Raw genomic sequence first — 20353 nt, 5'->3', positions numbered from 1 at the left:
TCCGAGCATAAGCACGTTTTCGAGAAGGAATCCCTTGCTGCCAGATGTTACCAAGATATAAACGAAGGAAAATGTTTAATTACCTAATGTGTGGTCGGTTTCCCCTTCTGCTACCTCTTGCTCAAAGTCATCAATTAGTATCACACTCTCTTTTCTCCTTTTGACTTTTTTGAAAATTGATAGTCCTAGGGAATAAATTAAACCTGTTATATTTTCCAGAAAGTGCATCATTTTGAGTATTAAACTTGAGCACAATACCATTTTTAAACATCAAACTGTGGTTTAAAGTGTTTTAACTTCAGAAGTAGGTCAAGGGAAAGGCAATGGATTATCCATTTCACACTCATCTGAATACATTCTTAGATCCCAGCACTTTACAATGGACACATTGAATAAACATTATAAAGTCTCAGAAGTATATATATATATATATATATATATATATATATATATATATATATATATATATATAGAAAATGTCACTTACCCAGTGTACATCTGTTCGTGGCATGAGTCGCTGCAGATTTACATGCTTTGCACATCCCGCCATCTAGTGTTGGGCTTGGAGTGTTACAAGTTGTTTTTCTTCGAAGAAGTCTTTTCGAGTCACGAGATCGAGGGACTCCTCCCATTTCGGCTCCATTGCGCATGGGCGTCGACTCCATCTTAGATTGTTTTCCCCGCAGACTGTGAGGTAGGAGTTGTGTATTATAGTAATAGTGCCCATGCAATGGAGTGAATATGTATGTACATAATATAGTTTAAAGTGATATATTTACAAATTTACAAATGTTCAAGATCAACTTCGAAACAGCTACAGGCTCCCGGGGAGGCGCACGTGAATCTGCAGCGACTCATGTCACAAACAGATGTACACTGGGTAAGATACATTTTTCGTTCAATGGCATGTGTAGCTGCAGATACACATGCTTTGCATAGACTAGTAAGCAGTTATCTCCCCAAAAGCGGTGGTTCAGCCTGTAGGAGTTGAAGTTGTTTGAAACAATGTTCGTAGTACTGCTTGGCCTACTGTGGCTTGTTGTGCCGTTAACACATCCACGCAGTAGTGTTTGGTAAACATATGAGGCGTAGACCATGTGGCTGCCTTACATATTTCAGTCATTGGAATATTTCCTAGAAAGGCCATGGTAGCACCTTTCTTTCTAGTTGAGTGTGCCATTGGTGTAGTAGGCAGTTCTCTTTTTGCTTTGAGATAACAAGTTTGAATGCACTTAACTATCCATCTAGCAATGCCTTGTTTTGAAATTGGATTTTCTGTATGAGGTTTTTGGAAAGCAATAAATAATTGTTTTGTTTTCAGAATTTGTTTTGTTCTGTCAATGTAGTACATTAACGCTCTTTTGATGTCTAATGTATGTAGTGCTCTTTCAGCTACCGAATCTGGCTCTGGGAAGAACACTGGTAGTTCCACTGTTTGATTCAAGTGGAACGGTGATATGACTTTTGGTAATAATTTAGGATTTGTTCGTAAGACTACTTTATGCTTGTGTATCTGAATAAATGGTTCTTGTATGGTAAATGCTTGTATCTCACTTACTCTTCTTAGAGATGTGATAGCAATTAGAAATGCAACTTTCCATGTTAAGTATTGCATTTCACATGAGTGCATAGGTTCGAAAGGTGGACCCATGAGTCGAGTTAAGACAATGTTGAGGTTCCACGAAGAAACTGGTGGTTTTCTTGGTGGTATAATTCTCTTTAGGCCTTCCATAAACGCTTTTATGACAGGTACCCTAAATAATGAAGTTGAGTGCGTAATTTGCAGATATGCTGAAATTGCGGTAAGATGTATTTTAATGGATGAAAAAGCTAGCTTTGACTTTTGCAAATGTAGTAAGTAGCTTACAATGTCTTTAGCAGATGCGTGTAATGGCTGGATTTGATTATGGCAATAATAAACAAATCTTTTCCACTTATTTGCATAGCAATGTCTAGTGGTTGGTTTCCTAGCTTGTTTTATGACCTCCATACATTCCTGTGTAAGGTCTAAGTGTCCGAATTCTAAGATTTCAGGAGCCAAATTGCTAGATTCAGCGATGCTGGATTTGGGTGTCTGATCTGTTGTTTGTGTTGAGTTAACAGATCTGGTTTGTTTGGTAATTTGACATGAGGCACTACTGAGAGGTCTAGTGGTGTTGTGTACCAAGGTTGTCTTGCCCAAGTTGGAGCTATTAGTATGAGTTTCAGTTTGTTTTGACTCAATTTGTTTACCAGATATGGAAGGAGTGGGAGAGGGGGAAAAGCGTATGCAAATATCCCTGACCAACTCATCCATAACGCATTGCCCTGAGACTGATCCTGTGGGTATCTGGATGCGAAGTTTTGGTATTTTGCGTTTTCTTGTTGCAAATAGGTCTATTTGTGGTGTTCCCCATCTTTGGAAGTAAGTGTTTAGTATTTGGGGGTGAATCTCCCATTCGTGGATCTGTTGGTGATCCCAAGAGAGATTGTCTGCTAATTGATTCTGAATCCCTGGAATAAACTGTGCTATTAGGCAAATGTGGTTGTGAATCACCCAATGCCATATTCTTTGTGCCAGGAGACACAACTGTGTTGAGTGTGTTCCTCCCTGTTTGTTCAGATAATACATCGTTGCCATGTTGTCTGTTTTGACAAGGATGTGTTTGTGGCTTATTATGGGTTGAAATGCTTTCAACGCTAGAAATACTGCCAGTAGTTCTAAGTGATTTATGTGAAACTGTTTTTGCTGAGTGTCCCATTGTCCCTGGATGCTGTGTTGATTGAGGTGAGCTCCCCACCCTATCATGGAGGCATCTGTAGTTATTACGTATTGAGGCACTGGGTTTTGGAAAGGCCGCCCTTGGTTTAAATTTATATTGTTCCACCATAGAAGCGAGGTTTATGTTTGGCGGTCTATCAACACTAGATCTAGAAGTTGACCCTGTGCCTGTGACCATTGTGATGCTAGGCACTGTTGTAAGGGCCGCATGTGCAATCTGGCATTTGGGACAATGGCTATGCATGAGGACATCATGCCTAGTAGTTTCATTACCATCTTGACCTGTATTTTTTGTGTTGGATACATGGCCTGTATTACATTGTGAAATGCTTGTACCCTTTGTGGACTTGGAGTGGCAACCCCTTTTGTTGACTTGGAGTGGCAACCCCTTTTGTTGTGTTGATTGTCGCCCCTAAGTATTGCTGTGTTTGACACGGCTGAAGGTGTGACTTTGTGTAGTTGAGTGAGAAACCTAGTTTGTGGAGAGTTTCGATGACATACTTTGTGTGTTGTGAACACCGCACTTGCATGTTGGTTTTGATTAACCAATCGTCTAGGTACGGGAACACGTGTATTTGCTGTCTTCTGATATGCGCAGCTACCACTGCCAGGCATTTTGTAAAAACTCTTGGTGCAGTTGTTATCCCAAATGGCAACACTTTGAATTGGTAATGTACCCCTTGGAATACAAACCTTAGGTACTTTCTGTGTGAAGGATGTATCGGTATATGGAAGTATGCATCCTTTAGGTCTAGTGTTGTCATGTAGTCTTGTTTTTTGAGCAATGGGATTACGTCCTGTAATGTCACCATGTGAAAGTGTTCTAATTTGATGTAGGTATTTAACGTTCTGAGATCTAATATAGGTCTTAGAGTTTTGTCCTTTTTGGGTATGAGAAAGTACAGAGAGTAAACTCCTGTTCCTTTCTGATGAATTGGTACTAATTCTATTGCTTCTTTTTGTAACAACACTTGGACCTCCATTGGTAGAAGTTCTATGTGTTGTTTTGACATATTGTGTGTTTTCGGTGGGACATTTGGAGGGAATTTGAGAAATTCTATGCAATAACCATGCTGGATAATTGCTAGGACCCAAGTATCTGTTGTTATTTCCTCCCATTGTTCGTAGAACTTGGTTAGCCTCCCCCCCACAGGTGTTATGTGTTGGGGATTTGTGACGTCTAAGTCACTGCTTGTTTTGTGGAGTTTTGGGACTTTGGAACTTTCCTCTACTTTTTTGGAATTGTCCCCCTCTATATTGTCCCCGAAAACCTCCCCGCTGATATTGGCTTTGATAAGTGGGCCTTGTTTGTGAGGTTGTGGGTTCTGTGCTTTGTCCTCGAAACCCCCCTCGAAACTGTGTTTTACGAAATGTGCCTCTGCTCTGTGGGGAGTAGAGTGCGCCGCTGGCTTTGGCCGTATCAGTGTCCTTTTTAAGCTTTTCGATGGCAGTGTCCACCTCCGGCCCAAACAACTGCTGTCCGTTAAATGGCATATTCAGCACGGCTTGTTGTATTTCCGGCTTGAATCCTGAGGTACGCAGCCATGCATGTCTCCCTATTGTCACTGCTGTGTTTACAGTTCTAGCAGCTGTGTCTGCTGCATCCACTGCTGACCGTATCTGATTGTTTGAGATACTCTGTCCTTCTTCCACCACTTGCTGTGCTCTCTTTTGGAACTCCTTGGGCAAATGTTCTATAAAGTGTTGCATTTCGTCCCAATGAGCCCTATCATATCTGGCTCTCTTTGTCTGGAGGTGGTGCATTTCCTGAAGTGTGCGAGTTCGCCCTCTTACGAGCTGCCCCTACTACCACTGAGTCCGGTGTTAGCTGTTGTGTGATGTACACGGGGTCTGTTGGTGGCGGTTTATATTTTTTCTCCACTCTTGGAGTAATGGCCCTTCCTTTTACAGACACTTTTTTTCAGACCTTTTTCAAACACTTGCTTGGAGTGTTTTAGCATTCCAGGTAGCATGGGGAGACTCTGGTACTGGCTGTGTGTGGACGACAGTGTATTAAATAGAAAGTCGTCTTCAATTGGCTCTGCATGCAGGCTGACATTATGAAAAGCTGCTGCCCTTGACACCACCTGTGTGTAGGCTGTACTATCTTCTGGTGGCGACGGTCTAGCTGGATAACAGTCAGGACTGTTATCTGACACTGGCGCATCATAAAGATCCCACGCTTCTGGATCATCCTGACTCATCCCTGTATGAGTTGGGGATTGCATCATTGGTGGAGTGGCTACCGGTGAAGGTTGCGGAGAGCGTTGTGGAGACGGTGGTGGAGTTATTTTTTTAGCCACCTTTGCCTGTGGCTGCTTGTCTTTCTCTTGGAAGGCAAGTTTGCGTTTCATTCGAATCGGAGGGAGAGTGCTGATCTTCCCTGTTTCTTTTTGGATGTGGAGCCTTCTTTGGGTGTAGTCTGGCTCCATTGTCTCCAGTTCCTGTCCAAATCTATGTGTCTGCATTTGTGAGGACAGGCCGTGTTCCTCTGTGTAGGAACTTGATTTCAGTTCCGAAGCCGGATGTTTCGGTATCGAAACCCTTTCGGCTGCCTTTTTCGGTTCCGACGACACTTTTTTGCTCTTCGGCGTACAGATTTCTCGGTGCCGCTCTCTCGGTGCCGAGATTTCTCTGACCCGGTGTCTCGGGGTCGAGTCTGCTCTGACCCGGTGTCTCGGGGTCGAGTGTGTTCTGTGCCGGTATCTCGACCAGAGTCGGATGACTTCGACACATGCATGCCCTTTTTCGGTGCCGATGCCCGGTCACCTATTTTTCGGGTTAAGCCATGGCCTGTTGGCGGTGGCATCCCCTGGGCTTTACTGGTTTTTACGTGAGTCTTGTGTATCGACGTCTTACTCACGGTTTCTGGCGTCTGTTCAGGATCGACCTCTTCCGAGTCCGAATCCTCGATGGAGAAGGCTTCCTCTTCTTCCTCCATGTGTTTTTGTCCTGTCGGCACCGACGCCATCTGTAATCTTCTTGCTCTTCGGTCCCTTAAAGTCTTTCTGGACCGAAATGCTCGACAGGCCTCACAGGTATCCTCTTTGTGTTCTGGCGACAAACACAAATTACAGACCAGATGCTGATCTGTGTAAGGATACTTGTTGTGGCATTCAGGGCAGAAGCGGAATGGGGTCCGTTCCATTAGCCTTGAAGACGCAAGCGGTCGGGCGGACCAGGCCCCGCCGGGGAATCGAAAACCCCGAAGGGTCACCGGAGCTCTTCCGAATTCGGTGTCGACCTGTTGTAGCTAACCCGATACCGAATGCAAACCATACCGTTGAATTTTCCGAGTTTTTCACTAACTTTCCGGACCGAAGCGCGGAGCGAAAAGGAACACGTCCAAACCCGATGGCGGAAAGAAAACAATCTAAGATGGAGTTGACGCCCATGCGCAATGGAGCTGAAATGGGAGGAGTCCCTCAATCTCGTGTCTCGAAAAGACTTCTTTGAAGAAAAACAACTTGTAACACTCCGAGCCCAACACTAGATGGCGGGATGTGCAAAGCATGTGTATCTGCAGCTACACATGCCATCGAACATATATGTGTGTGTGTGTGTGTGTGTGTAAGTGTCTTAGAATTTGACTAAAAGTTACAGAACACTGTGTCGGATCCACTGTTTTCTTAAACAAGTAACTGCTTTACAATGTAATTTCAAGGATTGAAACATTGGAACCTGTTGGTGTTCTATATTAGCTCTTCCATAGACAATCTTCTAGTACTGAAGTGGATACTTCATAATGGTATATTTGCATATGACCTGCCTGCTTTTTATTTACTCTTGCTGCCACAGTAGTGGAGCTTGTACTTGTGTAAATAACAGTAGTTATTATGGCAGGATGAGATGCCCTTACTGGAAGTCAATGCCATGCTGTGAAGATCACACACAGATATATGCAGCAGTAGCATTAATAACTATCCATAACATGCTCTGACAGGCATCATCAATCTTTCAGACAATGCCCTCTGAATATTATAAATGTGGCTTAATAAGATAAGGGTAACCCTTTATTTAGAGTGGTGTTTAAGTTTGAACAGGTTCTATAGAATTCAAGAAACTTCTGGCTTAGGGTAATTATTTAACAAGATTCATCATTCAATCAGGTTTGTTGTGGTTAATATTCTGGCTGATGGAATGGAGAAAGAGAACAACTGGTACAATTGCTCAATGCATTGGACAAGCCTACCTTTGCTGTGACAGAGATTTCTCAGTCTTCCCTGTGTATCCTGAGAATAATTCAGATCTGCAGTTTCTTCTCCTTTGATTCTGACCACATCAGGAGTGGCAACTTCGCCACCTGCTGCATGGAAAAAGAAATCTGTGGTTTACACACAAATACATCTCTAGTCGCTCTTAGTTTTATCGCTCTCTCCCAGATGTCTCCATCATTCTAGTTTTTTTCCTCATATTTCTTATACTTCTATGGTTGTCTCCCTTATTCTTTCTTACATGGACATTTTTTCATGTCTCTCCTCCCATTAGACGTCTCTACTGGCTTGCCTAGTTCTCTCTTTCCCATGTCTCTCCCTCTTTGCATTCCAACTCCTGTATCTCAATTCCTTTCTCTCTCTCTCTCATTGGTGCCTCCCTTCTCTCTTTCAAGTGCCTCCCCCAAACACTCTTACTTCAGGGTTCTCATGTCTTTATTCATCCTAAGGTACCACTCTCATCCTGCTCCCATAAGCCAATGTTTGGGCTTGCCTTTCAATGTGTCTTCTTTGCTTTCTTTTAGTAGTTTATCTACACTCCCAACATCAACACATTTCGCTGCACAGGTTGTTGCTCTCTTGAATGCAGATATGTGTAGGAAAGTGCCCATTTCTGACATGGTCACCTCCACTTTTTGCCACTGGTACGGAGGTTTTTTCGACTGAAGGTGCACTGGGTTCCTGTAAATCAGATCCCCAGTGCCAATGCTCTTTCCCTAAAACAATGGTAAAAGGTCTAATTTTGTATAATTGGCAGACACTAGAACATCTGTAAGTCCCTAGTAAATGGTCCACCTGGTACCTATGATATGGGTACTAGAGAGGGTCCCTAAGGGCTGCAGCATGTATTGTGCCAGCCTAGGGGACCCCCCTCAAAATTGCACACAGCCTGCCATTGCAGACTGCATGTCATGGTACAAGCTATGAGTGAAAAGACAACATGGAACAATCACTGTGTTCCATGCCCAAGTCACTGCATCTAACATATGTAAGTCACTCCTACAGCAAGCCATAGAGACCTAAGGCACCGTGCATTATATTTGATGCAAGGACAAATCTTAATGAGCAGATATACCCCTGTGATTTCTAGTTTAATTACTTAGGGACTGCAAGAGAACAGGGAAGCCACCTTAATGTATGTACTGGACCATGGTCAATACGAGTTAACCAGCTACATAATTGCTTCACTGAAACATATGGTTTTTGGCATCAAACACATTGTCTTAATAAATCCACACTCATGCCAGTCTTAGATTTATAATGCTAAGCAACCAAAAGATATCTTAGAGGTGCCCCCTGAAATCTACCACACCCTTAGTGTGCTGACTGACTGGTATCGAGGAGCCTGCCACCAAAGACATTTTTATGGGCCCCTGGAAGTGAACGCCCGGCCAGAAACAATGCATGCTCAGAGGGAATGTGTTATCGCCTTCTCCAGTAAGATGGCTAGTAAATCTGCATACTAAGGGCAGGGACTTCAAAGTCCCTGCCACCTTTGATATGCGACTCTGGCCTCCTGCTAGACTTGGGGGTTGCCACCCCCTGCCCTCAGGATAATTTGGCACACGGACAGTTGGTAAATTAGCTATACATGTAGGCATGGTGCACTGTGCGGCTAGACACACCCCTAAAGTGGACAGCCTGAAGTGCTCCACGAAAGAAGGGTTCCATCATCATGTTTTTGGTGCAGTAAGGAACACTGGGGCAGGATTACGCTCAAGCCCCACAGAAACTGGTCCATAGGGGGTGTAGTCACCACAAGGATAAGTAGCCAATTTGCTACTAGTTCACACTCCCTCTAATGCAGCTAAATTCAGTATTTAGGTAGGCCCCTGACACCAGAAGAACAGACTTGGCTGAAAAAAGAAGACGGACGAAGAAGAGCCAAAGAAGCGAGAACTGCGGACTGCTGGTGGACTTTGCAGTGAAACCCTGCCTGCCTACCTACTCCTGTCCCAATAATCTTAACAACACGACTCGACGTGCAGCTGTGCATCCTTCAAAAGCCTCATAGGGCCTCCAGCACTTCACCAAGCCCTCAAGTCGGCATCTTCTTTGAAGTGGAGGAGCCACTTCCCTGCACACTGCAGGAACCAAGCACAACATCTGGTTTACCATTCTGCTGACCACCGGGTCCACCAACGCAGCAGCCACCAATGAGGAGGTCAACGTGCTGCAGGAGTACAGACCCGTCTCACCACCAAGTGAGAAGACACCAGGATCTATTGGAGCCGTCCTGCACCAATACTCAGGGTCTCAGATCCCTTGCAGCAACCAATGCTTGTTTGAGACCTACCCGGACTCCAACACTGCAACCAGAGACCAGCTGTGGAGGGACATCAGCATCGCAGAGGCCAGCACTGAGAGAGGAACAGCTGACCTGTTTTGTCCCCTTCTTGCAGGACAAATCGAGAAACGTGGGTGCCTTGATGCAGGCGCACCCGACAATCAAAACCCGCTGCACCTGAGCTCCACGGCTCGGGCCCACGACAACCAATAGTGTTCTTCTGCTCCCAGGACCCCTGCTGCATGGGCCCCCTGTTGGGAGCTCATGGACTTGTGACAAAGTCTCCCTCTGCAGCCTGATTCCAGATGCCCCCCCCCTCCAACCAAGCAATATGCAAGGGACATGACCTATCCAGCACCTCTGCATCTGGACGACTCAAAGAAGGTAAAACTGAAATGCTAGTGTTCCTTGTGATATTGTCTTTTGTGCACAGGTATTGGTATTTATATAGTGCAAACAAACCAGGATGCTGTTGTCTCTTTTTGCTGCACGTGCTTGGTATGTTTCATTCTATTCTCTGGCTGTTTTGTGAGCATAGTTACACAGGATGTGCCTCTAACCATGTGCTGCACAGAAGCAGTAGAACACATCAGACTGACCAATTCGCATATATTTAGCACAGATACTGTATATAATTTAGATGGCTTTTATGTGACCCCAACATCATGTGCCAACAAGATATACCACACAGAAACAGAATACATTATATACATCACAGCATAGATCAAAATTATTATTGAATTCCATACACTTACCAACCTCACCAGCTGAGAAACTCTGTTGAGTCAACACACAGAAGGCTATCACATTTCCATTTACAGAACTAGCTACTAAACTCATCAAGACAGAACATCACACATAGAAGCATTCACATAAAACTATTGACAAACAAACTAAACTAACCAAGAAAGAGACATCTGTATCAAAACGCAAGGAGAAAATACGGGTCTGTACACCTCTCAAACAGCCACCAGAGCTCTAACATGCTATAACAACAGAAATATAATGCTCAAACTATTTGTAACTTACAGGCACTGGGCAAGTTGAGATCTAGAAGATGTGGAAACATTCTGTAAAACCCCAACAACAGTCCTATTATATCAAAAACATACACGAACAGCACAATGAAGAGGCCAATCTCACTCAGCCATTCAACAAAACATTGATAGACCTTTTGCATAGCAGTCAACACCTAACCTAAGCACTACCTACATCACAGTCCTAGTACTCAAAATAGATGATCACAGGACAATTCATACTGTATTCTGATATGGAAATCTTCCAATCACGTGCAAAGGCACCACCTAACAGAGATACTAGGCCATAGTAATGGGATACCAAACCCTACTCAAATGCCAACATAAAATCCACCTCAGGATATTCATATGTGTACCTGTGTGTGACACAAAAACAACCAATTATGCAGCTATTGCAAATTTCACTTACTTGGCGAATCAGGAATAATATATCTGGCACTCAGATCCTTGGGGCCGCTTGAGCATTGCTCTTGCTTTTCTTTCGCTCTCAATGAAGAGATGGTTGTTGTAATAAGAGGACCTGTATCAATAACAAACTGGTGTTACCAATTTACCCACAGTTCCTTTGCAATGAAAAACTACAACTGAATGTTTGTGGTAACAATAACTTATGTGTAAATCAGTGACACAAATACCCAAAAAAATACACTCAGACAGACCTACAGAGAGCGATGTCCACTAAAGTATGAAGAAACGTACGGTGCAAGATTACAGCAAACAGTTCAAACAGTGGTGAAGAGACAACCTAAGCATAGTTGTAAAGAGACAGAGAAAATAGGGAAGATAAAATCAAATAAATGTATGAAGACAAAACAACAAATAGAAAAGAATGAAAATGTAAACACAATTAAAAAAAATAAAGAACAAAAGGTGCTGTAAGGAAATTTACACAAGGAAAACAGTGGTGAGGTTTCAATTGGTAAACAAAAAATGACTAGAGGCAGAGAAATGTTGCAATAGAAAACAATGACTGAGGAGATGAACAAAAAATATTCACGAGTTCAGAGACAAAACAAAGATAGGACAAAAACAGAAATTCATTAAGATCAGTTATTTGCCAGGTGGTTAAGAGGAGATGGTGTTTTTTTTTTAAGGTGTTTCATCCAAATTGTGAATGAGAACTCCTATATTTAGTGAGTTTCATTAAGCTGCCCTAAAGAGCGTTGTGCCCTAGATTGGGGTTTTACTGCATTGGAAATTACTGTAACAAAAGCAATGAAAGAAGATTAAAGAAAAACACTCCTGAAAAAACGGTGACTAACGAGATACAGAAATGTGTCTACAGAAGTACTTAGGAACATAGAAATATTCCAGAACAAAACTAGGGCTGAAGGAGGTAAAAGTCATGTCATAAACTACATATTCACAGGAGTATATACAAACATCTTCAGAGTTTTTTTTTTTTTTTTTTTTTTAGAACTAGTGTAGCCTAGCTTAGGTTTAGTAGGGAGAACCCCGCCCACCTCCCTGACAGGAAAAGACTCAATTATCAAGTGGTAATCTTCATGTCGCAGAGTCCAACTCTTCTTTGCCAGAGCCCTTACCAGTTGCTGGATATCTCCTTCATTATGCTCTATTAAATTCAACTAACTTTGAATAATAGAAAGAAAAAGGTTTCCTCTTCCTTTTCTTACTAACTTCTTTTTCACCCCAGCTTTCACTACATCATCTTGTTGAAGCTGTATTCTTTGCACAGGTCACACGAAAAGATTAGGCAGTCTCACTCTGAGAAGGAAGAGATGATCTTCGCATTATGAAGATTATTGATACAAAATCAAGCCATTACAGCCCTCTCCTTCTTTACTGTCACATCTTTATTGGTGATTTCACAGGTAGGAAGGGCAGGGCATAGTGACAATGCAACACCCATATTTAATAAAGGAAAAATCTATTTGCCCAGAAATAGCCTCCAGATCCGAAGATAAACCACTTCCCGCTAATCCTTGGTGGCCAGCAAAAGTGTACAGAGAGGCTCGTGAGACCACGTTAAAAATATTATGAAGTGATACTCCCCTAAGTTTTACATGAGAAGCCATAACCTCTCTTCAAAAGGTGGGTTGAGAGTACCAAACCCTAGCAAATTCTCTTCACTAGAATTCGACAAAATAAGACACCTATTGAAAGAAGCAGTTGTGTGCTGGAGATCCTTCATAGGGCAGAGCTGAAAACTATGAGGGATAGCTGTACTGAGGGTGCATTTATAACGCTAGAAGCCATACTTCAGACACAATGTTGCATTCCGCTGCTGCCTGTTACATACCTCTAGCTTTACGCTGAGGTGCGAGCACTATTTCCTCAATTTCCATGTGAGCCTCCCACTCTACAAGTGCTACATACACTGCTAACCAGCACCACGGGTACAGGTACAGGGCTTATTACTAGATTACACCTCTCTATGAAAAATGATAGGCAAGTGGTCCCTGACGTGGTGCTTGAAAGCGGAATGAAGTGCTGGATCAGCCACTGGGATCCACTGTTTGGGTCTTCTGTTCTACTCAAACTAGAAGGCTCACACCTAATTGCAACTTACATATAATACATTTTAAGTATCTCCATCAAATGTATTTGTTAAATTGTATAAGTTTGGCTTGTAGGACGATGTTGGGTGTGTGCACACGGGGCACCAGATGTCGACTTTATACATCTAGCATAGTTTGCCCCTGATACATCAATAGTGAGTGGAGATTTCACAGACTTTGCCTGCCACGATACCGGAGACTGCTCAACACCGTCCGCAAGTACGTCTTTAACCCGCACCACGTAGACTTACAACTGTAGTACTGCAGTTAGCTAAGAGAAGGGTTATGATTTGCAGGGGGAAACGTGTAACGCCTTTGAAATGTCAATGGCTCACAGAAATAACATACTGTAAATGGCAATTAGAACTGTATGCTGAAGAACTAGCAGAATCTTCACATTCTAGGAATAAAAGACCTCCGCTTACTGCATTCCTGTTAACCACTTTGGTATTACCTTTTCTGTAGACTCATGGACACTAGCATTTAAAATGAGACATACTGTCTAGTATTGTGCCTACATGACTTATGATGTGGTTGCTTATATTATCTGTGTAACACGCTGCAGCACTATTTATTTGTGCTGTTGTACTTTAACTGCATAATACAAATATTTTTTTTTAAAAAGAAGCAGTTGTAGTTTACATATCCAAAGCCCTAGTCATAAGTGGCAATCAAAGCAGGGTTTGGCCACAATGGGGCCTCCGTTTGGAAGTAACTTAGCAGCACAGTACTTACAGAGTGAAGCTTCTACCATTCTGGGGAACTGGTCTGTGGATTGAAAGTGGCATAACAATGGCCTGGTCAACATGAAACAGGAAAACATATTTTACGGTTAGAGAAGGGACTCCCTCTCATTTCTGATGTGGCTGGCTAAGAGAAACCAGTATAACTTCAGCCATTTACTGTGCAATGCAGTGAAACTATGGACCCTATGTCCCCGGATTGTCAATAACTCAGTAATAGAAAAGAAGCATAGGCAAAGCCAATAGGTGTCACCTATGGGAGAGTTATTGGCTTTGTGCATTTCTTTTACCCATATTGTACAGCAGCACGGGGCAGTGATCCGTTTCCTTAGTATAGAATTATTCTCTGCCTTCGTAAAAAAAAAAAAAGCTTAATTATCTTAAGTCTGAACTGAAGTTCACCATGATGACAGCACCATAAAGGCCATGTGCGGCAGGGAGGGCAGTACCATTTTTATCTTTGTAACATCTTATAACCTGTTGGTACAACCTTTGGGTGTTTTTTTCTGGTGGGATGGGAGATGGCAAGCAACAAAGGAGTAGGCGATAGGGGATGGACAGGGCATGTGGGAACAATGCGGAAAATGGTAGATAGGAAGGGGTGCAACAAAAAGCAGTGGAAAGACACTGAGCAAAGAAAACAGCACTTGGGCCATGCTTCAGGTTATTGGCAAAGATAGAGAAAGGAAGTGAAGGCAGCAATTGCTGACCAAAGAAAAGCAAAGGAAGGAGAGTGATGATGAAACCACCCACTGGTAAGGATTGGGTGGGCTCTAAGGCCCCTGTACGTAAACAAAATGTTTTGCAAGTGACAACGTAGCCACCCTCTTAGGCGTGATCTAAAACGTTGGGTGAGGGGTTGCATTAGGCAAACAGTCAAAGACATGAAGGTGCCCACCAAACATACTGAAGTGCATAAAACAACCAAAAGTGGCCCCAAAACATTTAAGAATAATAGGATTAAGGCAGAAGAGTGTTTAACCCCTTTGCTGCCAGACCTTTTCCCCTCCAGTGCTGAGCCTTTTTTTGGCTATTTGGGGCAGTTCACGCTTAGGCCCTCATAACATTTTGTTCACATAAGCTACCTGCATTTTTGAAGTATTGACAAATTTCATACCACCCAACGTTCCCCTCAGTCTCCCGGTAAACAAATGATACCTCATTTGTGTAGGTTGGCCAAGTGCTTGTGAAAGGGAAGAGCCAAAAACATGTCGATATTGAGGGGGAACCAAAGAGGGTCCAAAAGGGCAGTTTGCAAAAAAATCATTTTTAGGCTGACAAGTGCAGCAGAATTTTTATTGGTATAGATGAGACAATGCTGGGTGGTAGAAAGTTTGTGGATTCCTGCAGAGTCCGGAAGGTTCCATCACAATAACCTGGGAAAAATGTGTGATTTCCAGCAAAGATGGAGGTTTGCAGGGCATTGCGGGTACGAAAATAGTGCAGGGTGCATCTGAAACACACCACCCTGGAATCACCCAGATGTTTATTTTTCAGATGTGTCTAGGTCTTGTGGATTTTTCTACATGGCAGCGTCCCCAAGTCCATAAAGTGCAGCCCTCACCATTCCAAGTGGGATGATTTTGAGAGTTAGCCAAGCTCTCATGGCCCAAATGTAAAACTAAAATCCAAAATAATCAAATGTCTTCTTGCTTGCTGTGGAATAAGATGTTTTAGAGTGCGGGAGAGCTGAAAGACTGTTATCCCCTTCAGTTAGAGTGGGGGCATAACCAGGCCCATACTGGTTGGTAATCACCACCCCAATATATATATATATATTTATTTAATTCCCTGGCATCTAGTAGACTTTCTGCCCCCCCCACCCCCGGGGTGTGGATCAGGGGTAATTGCCCCATCTACCCACTGGTGGGCAGAACAACTTTGGCCCCATTTATTTGGGGTGGGGGTATGGCCATACCCCCACCCTCTTATTTTAGAAAAAAATAAACTTCCCTGGTCTGTGGTGGGCATTCTGCCCCCCCCCCGAGGGCAGATGGGCCTTTCCCAAAAAAATGGCCAACTGTAATGTGCCCGCATGGGGAGCAACCCTTACCCAAGGGGCTGCCCCCCTAAAGAAAACACACACACCAATCCCCTGTGCCTAAGTGGTTTCTCCCCCCTGGGGGCAGATGGGCCTAATAGAAATACGCCAATCTGCCCCCAAGGGGAGCAGAAATAGCCACAAATAAATGTGCCCCCCTTGGGGGCAGATTGGCCTAACAAAAATCGGGCCGATCTGCCCCCAGGAAAGGGTCTAAATACAATTTTCCCCTCAGGGGAGCGACGCTTGCCCAAGGGGTCGCTCCCCACCTCTAAAAAAACAAAAACAAAAACAACAACAAAAAATTATCCCTGGCGCCTAGAGGTTTGGGGGCAGATCGTCCTAATAACAATAGGCATATCTGCCCCAAGGGGAGGCAGAAAAGGCTTAAAATAAATCCCCCCCCCCCCAGGGAGCGACCCTTGCCTAAGGGGTCGCTCCCCTTTTGTGAATTCGCCATAAAATAAAACTCCCCGGTGTCTAGTGGTTTCGGCCCCCAATGGGGGCAGACTGGCCTCATAAAAATAGGCTGATCTGCCCCCAAGGGGGGCAGAAATGGGCTAAATATAATTTGCCCCCTAGGGAGCGACCCTTGCCTAAGGGGTCGCTCCCCAACTCTAAAAATCCCTGGCGCCTAGTGGTTTCTGCCCCCCGGGGGCAGATCGGCCTAACAACAATAGGCCGATCTGCCCCCAGGGGCCTAACAACAATAGGCCGATCTGCCCCCGGGGGGAGGGGGGGCAGAAAAGGCCTTGAAAAAAATTGCCCCCCTGGGAAGCGACCCTTGCCCAAGGGGTCGCTCCCCATATGCCAGTTTCTTTTATAAAAATACATCCCTGGTGTCTAGTGGGCATTTCAAAAGCCGGATCGCTTTCCGATCCGGCTTTTGAAATGCTCTGAGAGACTTCAAAGGGAAGGAAATTCCTTTCCTTCCCTTTGAAGTCTCTCAGGGCCCCCATCACATGATCGGAAGAGAAATGCTTTGCATTTCTCTTCTGATGGCGCTGGGCTGAGCTTCCAGCGAGATGTGGAAGTGGCCTCTGATGAGGTCAGCGCGGACGTCATCAGACGTCACTGGTGGGGGGTTCGACGGTGGAAGGGCTTCCCCTTCCATCCCTGCCTTGGGGAAGTGGGAGGGAAGCCCAAAGAGGGAGCGCTAGCACTCCCTCTGAGCTCAGTGCAGAGGACGTAATGGTTACGTCCTAAGCACATGAGCACTGTGCTGTTGGACGTAACTATTACATCCACGGCACAGAAGGGGTTAAGGAAAGGACAGGGATGTGTTCTGTCTGAGGAGAAAAAGGCTTTACCATGCAGGCCTTCAACACGCAGTCTTTACCATGTAGGTAAGTACCAAGCAGGTAACAATTTGTACCCTTATTACCCAGTATTTTTACGCACAAGTAAGTATTTGTTTAATTGAAATAACATACTTTTTATGTTATTTTTTTTTTTAAAGTGAGTTTATGGTTTAGGAATGAGTAAAGATAAAGGGAGCTAATGGAGACTATAGGGTTCAGGGGTGGTTAGAGGTTAATGGAGGCGAGGGTGACTTGAAGATTGATGGGAGAGGAGAGGTAAAGGAAAGGTGAGGGTGACTTAAGGGTTCAGAAGTGGGTAGATGTAAAGAGAGATGATGGTGACTTGAGAGCTAAGGGGTGGGTAGAGGTAGAGAGAGGTGAGGTTGACTTAAGGACTCTGATGTGGGTGGAGGTTAAGGGAGGTAAGGGTGACTTGGGGGTTCAAGACTGGGTAGACGTGAACGGAGGTGAGAGTAACTTGAGGGTTTAGGGTCAGGTAGATGTACATAAAGAGAGATGATGGTGACTTGAGGGTTCAAGGGTGGGTAGAAATAAAGGGAGGTGAGGGTGTCTTGCTGGCCCAAGGGTGGGAGGAGGTAAAGGGTGCCTTGAGGGTTCAGGGGTGGGTAGTGGTAAGGGGACGTGAAGAGCTCAGGTTGGAAAGAAGAGTCTTTTCGGAGCATAGGTTAAGCTGCTGTGTCTGCTGGTAGTAGACCTAGGCCATATAAGGCTTTCAATAATATGCCTCTAATGTGGAACCGCTAGACTGGAATCAACAGTGATTTTCGGTCAATGATGATGAGTCAGCCACTTCTCAAGAAGGTAGCACAGACAAATTGAATGTCTCGGACCACCTTGCTACAACCAGCCAGTATTCCTGCATTCCCAGGCAGTAAGACTTATGCCAGGAGGCCTATGATTTTTTTTAAAGACTCTAAGTGCGGATTCAAACCAAAATGGAAGGGCTTAAAATTGGTAAGAGGAACTTACAGCCCCTCCTGCTACACACTTGGGTCGAGACATGGAGATATGCTTCCCAGTATGTACAAAAACCAATGAATGAACATGGCTGGCAGTGTCCTAAAACACTGTCACCTGGAATACGTCGTAGGCTAGAGTTACAGACAGTTTTCTCACCAGTAACAAAGTTTAGTAAAACTTGATCTATGTTCCATCTCTGAAAATGTGATGGTAGCTCTCTTTCATAACAAAGCCACTATCCCTTTCAAGGTTTCTGCTCATTTCACAGATCTCTTTGCATCTTTGCGGTCATGACGCATGAATCTGAAGGTAGATTACTGAATTTGGCTGAGTAACTCAGCATGAACCCTTCAGCAACCAGTGATCAATTCAGGAAAGTTTGCATTCATGGCTGAAGAATCAAAATCTTCCCCCACTGGAATCTCGAAAGCCACAGGCATAATCATGACTCTTGAGCAACAGAAGCAGCGAGGTGATGCCAAACGGATCTTGATTGGATATAATCCTAGCCCCTTGACATACCACCATAATCAAAACTGTTGTTGAGAGATTTTCATTTTTGATTTGTATTTCTGTATCATTAGAGAAGTAATTTAGCTTGGATAGACATTATTATTCTGCGCCGATTTTTTCTGGACGACATTTTTAAAAATACCAGATGTGTTGCAGTGAAAATGTAATATTTCAGGAACCATGAAACCTATATACTTCATTTTGGAGTCAAAACAAAGGTTTTCGTGGTCAAGTAGTTTTATTGAGACAGAAAAACCTTTCTGCCATTTTTTAAAATAGCTGCAGGGGGGGGGGGGGGGGGGGGAAACAGGGACACACACACGCAACACCCCCACCCCCACCCACGACAACACACACACTAATACAGCATGATACATCACAGTTACACCCCACAACCCCCCGGAAGAATGCAAAGACCAAAGAAAATGAGTAACCATTGTAATATATATAATCCAGTACGCATAAATATACATATATATATATATATATATATACACTATAAACTAAATATACACCAAGAATAGTAGTCCTGGTAGTGCTCCATTGAAGTCCGTGGAACACTGGGCCCACACGGTATGGGTGAGGCCCACACAAGATCCCCGACCATGACGGAGAGAACACTGCAGGGGCATCAGATAGCAATAAAACAGGCACCTCAGGGGGAGGGAAGGGGGGGCACCTCAGCCGGTTGGGTGCACAACGCCAAAAACACGAGGAGGCCACATGCCCACTGTTCAATCCTGGGGAGTGCAAAGCCACAGTCTCTCAAGTCACTACAGTGGGTGGTTTGCCCACTGTTCCATCCTGGGGAGTGCAAAGCCACAGTCTCTCAAGTCTCTACAGTGGGTGGTTTGCCCACTGTTCCATCCTGGGGAGTGCAAAGCCACAGTCTCTCAAGTCTCACTAGTGGGTGGGTTGCCCACTTCTGTATCCTGGGGAGAGCAAAGCCACAGTCTCTTAAGTGGATGACAGTCTCCACTGGTTCTGGAGGGGGCTTTGTGCCCAGAGTGCTTCATCCTGCCAAGGACTGAGGTGGTGGATGTCTTTGTCAACTGGTTCTGGAGGGGGCTTTGTGCCCAGAGTGCTTCATCCTGCTCGTGACGGACTCGGTAGCTTCAGTGCCCTTGGCGCTCATGGGCCAGCGGTGCATGTGGCGGCGGGCCCTGTTCAGCAGTGCTTGTAGCGGCGGTGCCCTGTTCAGCGGTGCATGTGGCGGCGGTGCCCTGTTCAGCGGTGCATGTGGCGGCGGTGCCCTGTTCAGCGGTGCTTGTAGAGGCGGTGACCTGTTCAGCGGTGCTTGTAGCGGCGGTGCCCTGTTCAGCGGTGCCTGTAGCAGCGGTGCCCTGTTCAGCGGTGCCTGTAGCAGCGGTGCCCTGTTCAGCGGTGCCTGTAGCAGCGGTGCCCTGTTCAGCGGTGCCTGTAGCAGCGGTGCCCTGTTCAGCGGTGCCTGTAGCAGCGGTGCCCTGTTCAGCGGTGCCTGTAGCAGCGGTGCCCTGTTCAGCGGTGCCTGTAGCAGCGGTGCCCTGTTCAGCAGTGCTTGTAGCGGCGGTGCCCTGTTCAGCGGTGCTTGTAGCGGCGGTGCCCTGTTCAGCGGTGCTTGTGGCAGCGGGGTCCTTTGCAGTGACTCAGCTTCTGGCGGTCCTTCATGGCCCAGCGGGGCTGGTGCTGGCGGTCCTTCATGGCCCAGCGGGGCTGGTGCTGGTGGTCCTCTCTGACCCAGCGGGGCTGGTGCTGGCAGTAGTGTCTGGCCCAGCAGGGCTGGTGCTGGCGGTCCTCTCTGGCCCAGCGGGGCTGGTGGCGGTGGCCTCCTGGGCAGCGGGGATGATGGCGGTGGCCTCCTGGGCAGCGGGGATGATGGCGGTGGCCTCCTGGGCAGCAGGGGTGCTGGCGGTGGCCTCCTGGGCAGCGGGGATGATGGCGGTCTTCTCAGCCGTGCTGCTCTTCCCAGACCTGATG

At 45.2% G+C, this 20353-nt stretch overlaps 1 protein-coding gene across 4 annotated transcripts in view; it reads right to left on the bottom strand.

Annotated features, from left to right (window-relative positions):
- The window catches only part of LOC138304348 (zinc finger protein 84-like), a 156508-nt gene that overhangs the window by 91071 nt on the left and 45084 nt on the right, over positions 1-20353 (bottom strand). For all 4 annotated transcript variants that reach the window (XM_069244321.1, XM_069244322.1, XM_069244323.1 and 1 more), the window contains exons 3-5: positions 10709-10819; positions 6954-7067; positions 84-185 (exon numbers count right to left, since the gene is read on the bottom strand). In XM_069244321.1, coding sequence (XP_069100422.1) covers positions 84-185; positions 6954-7067; positions 10709-10819 — 327 coding nt within the window. The remainder of the gene's footprint in view (positions 1-83; positions 186-6953; positions 7068-10708; positions 10820-20353) is intronic.

This window comes from Pleurodeles waltl, chromosome 7 (genome assembly GCF_031143425.1).
Source record: "Pleurodeles waltl isolate 20211129_DDA chromosome 7, aPleWal1.hap1.20221129, whole genome shotgun sequence".
Lineage (NCBI taxonomy): Eukaryota > Metazoa > Chordata > Amphibia > Caudata > Salamandridae > Pleurodeles > Pleurodeles waltl.
This window is presented reverse-complemented; position numbering and strand designations above follow the sequence as displayed.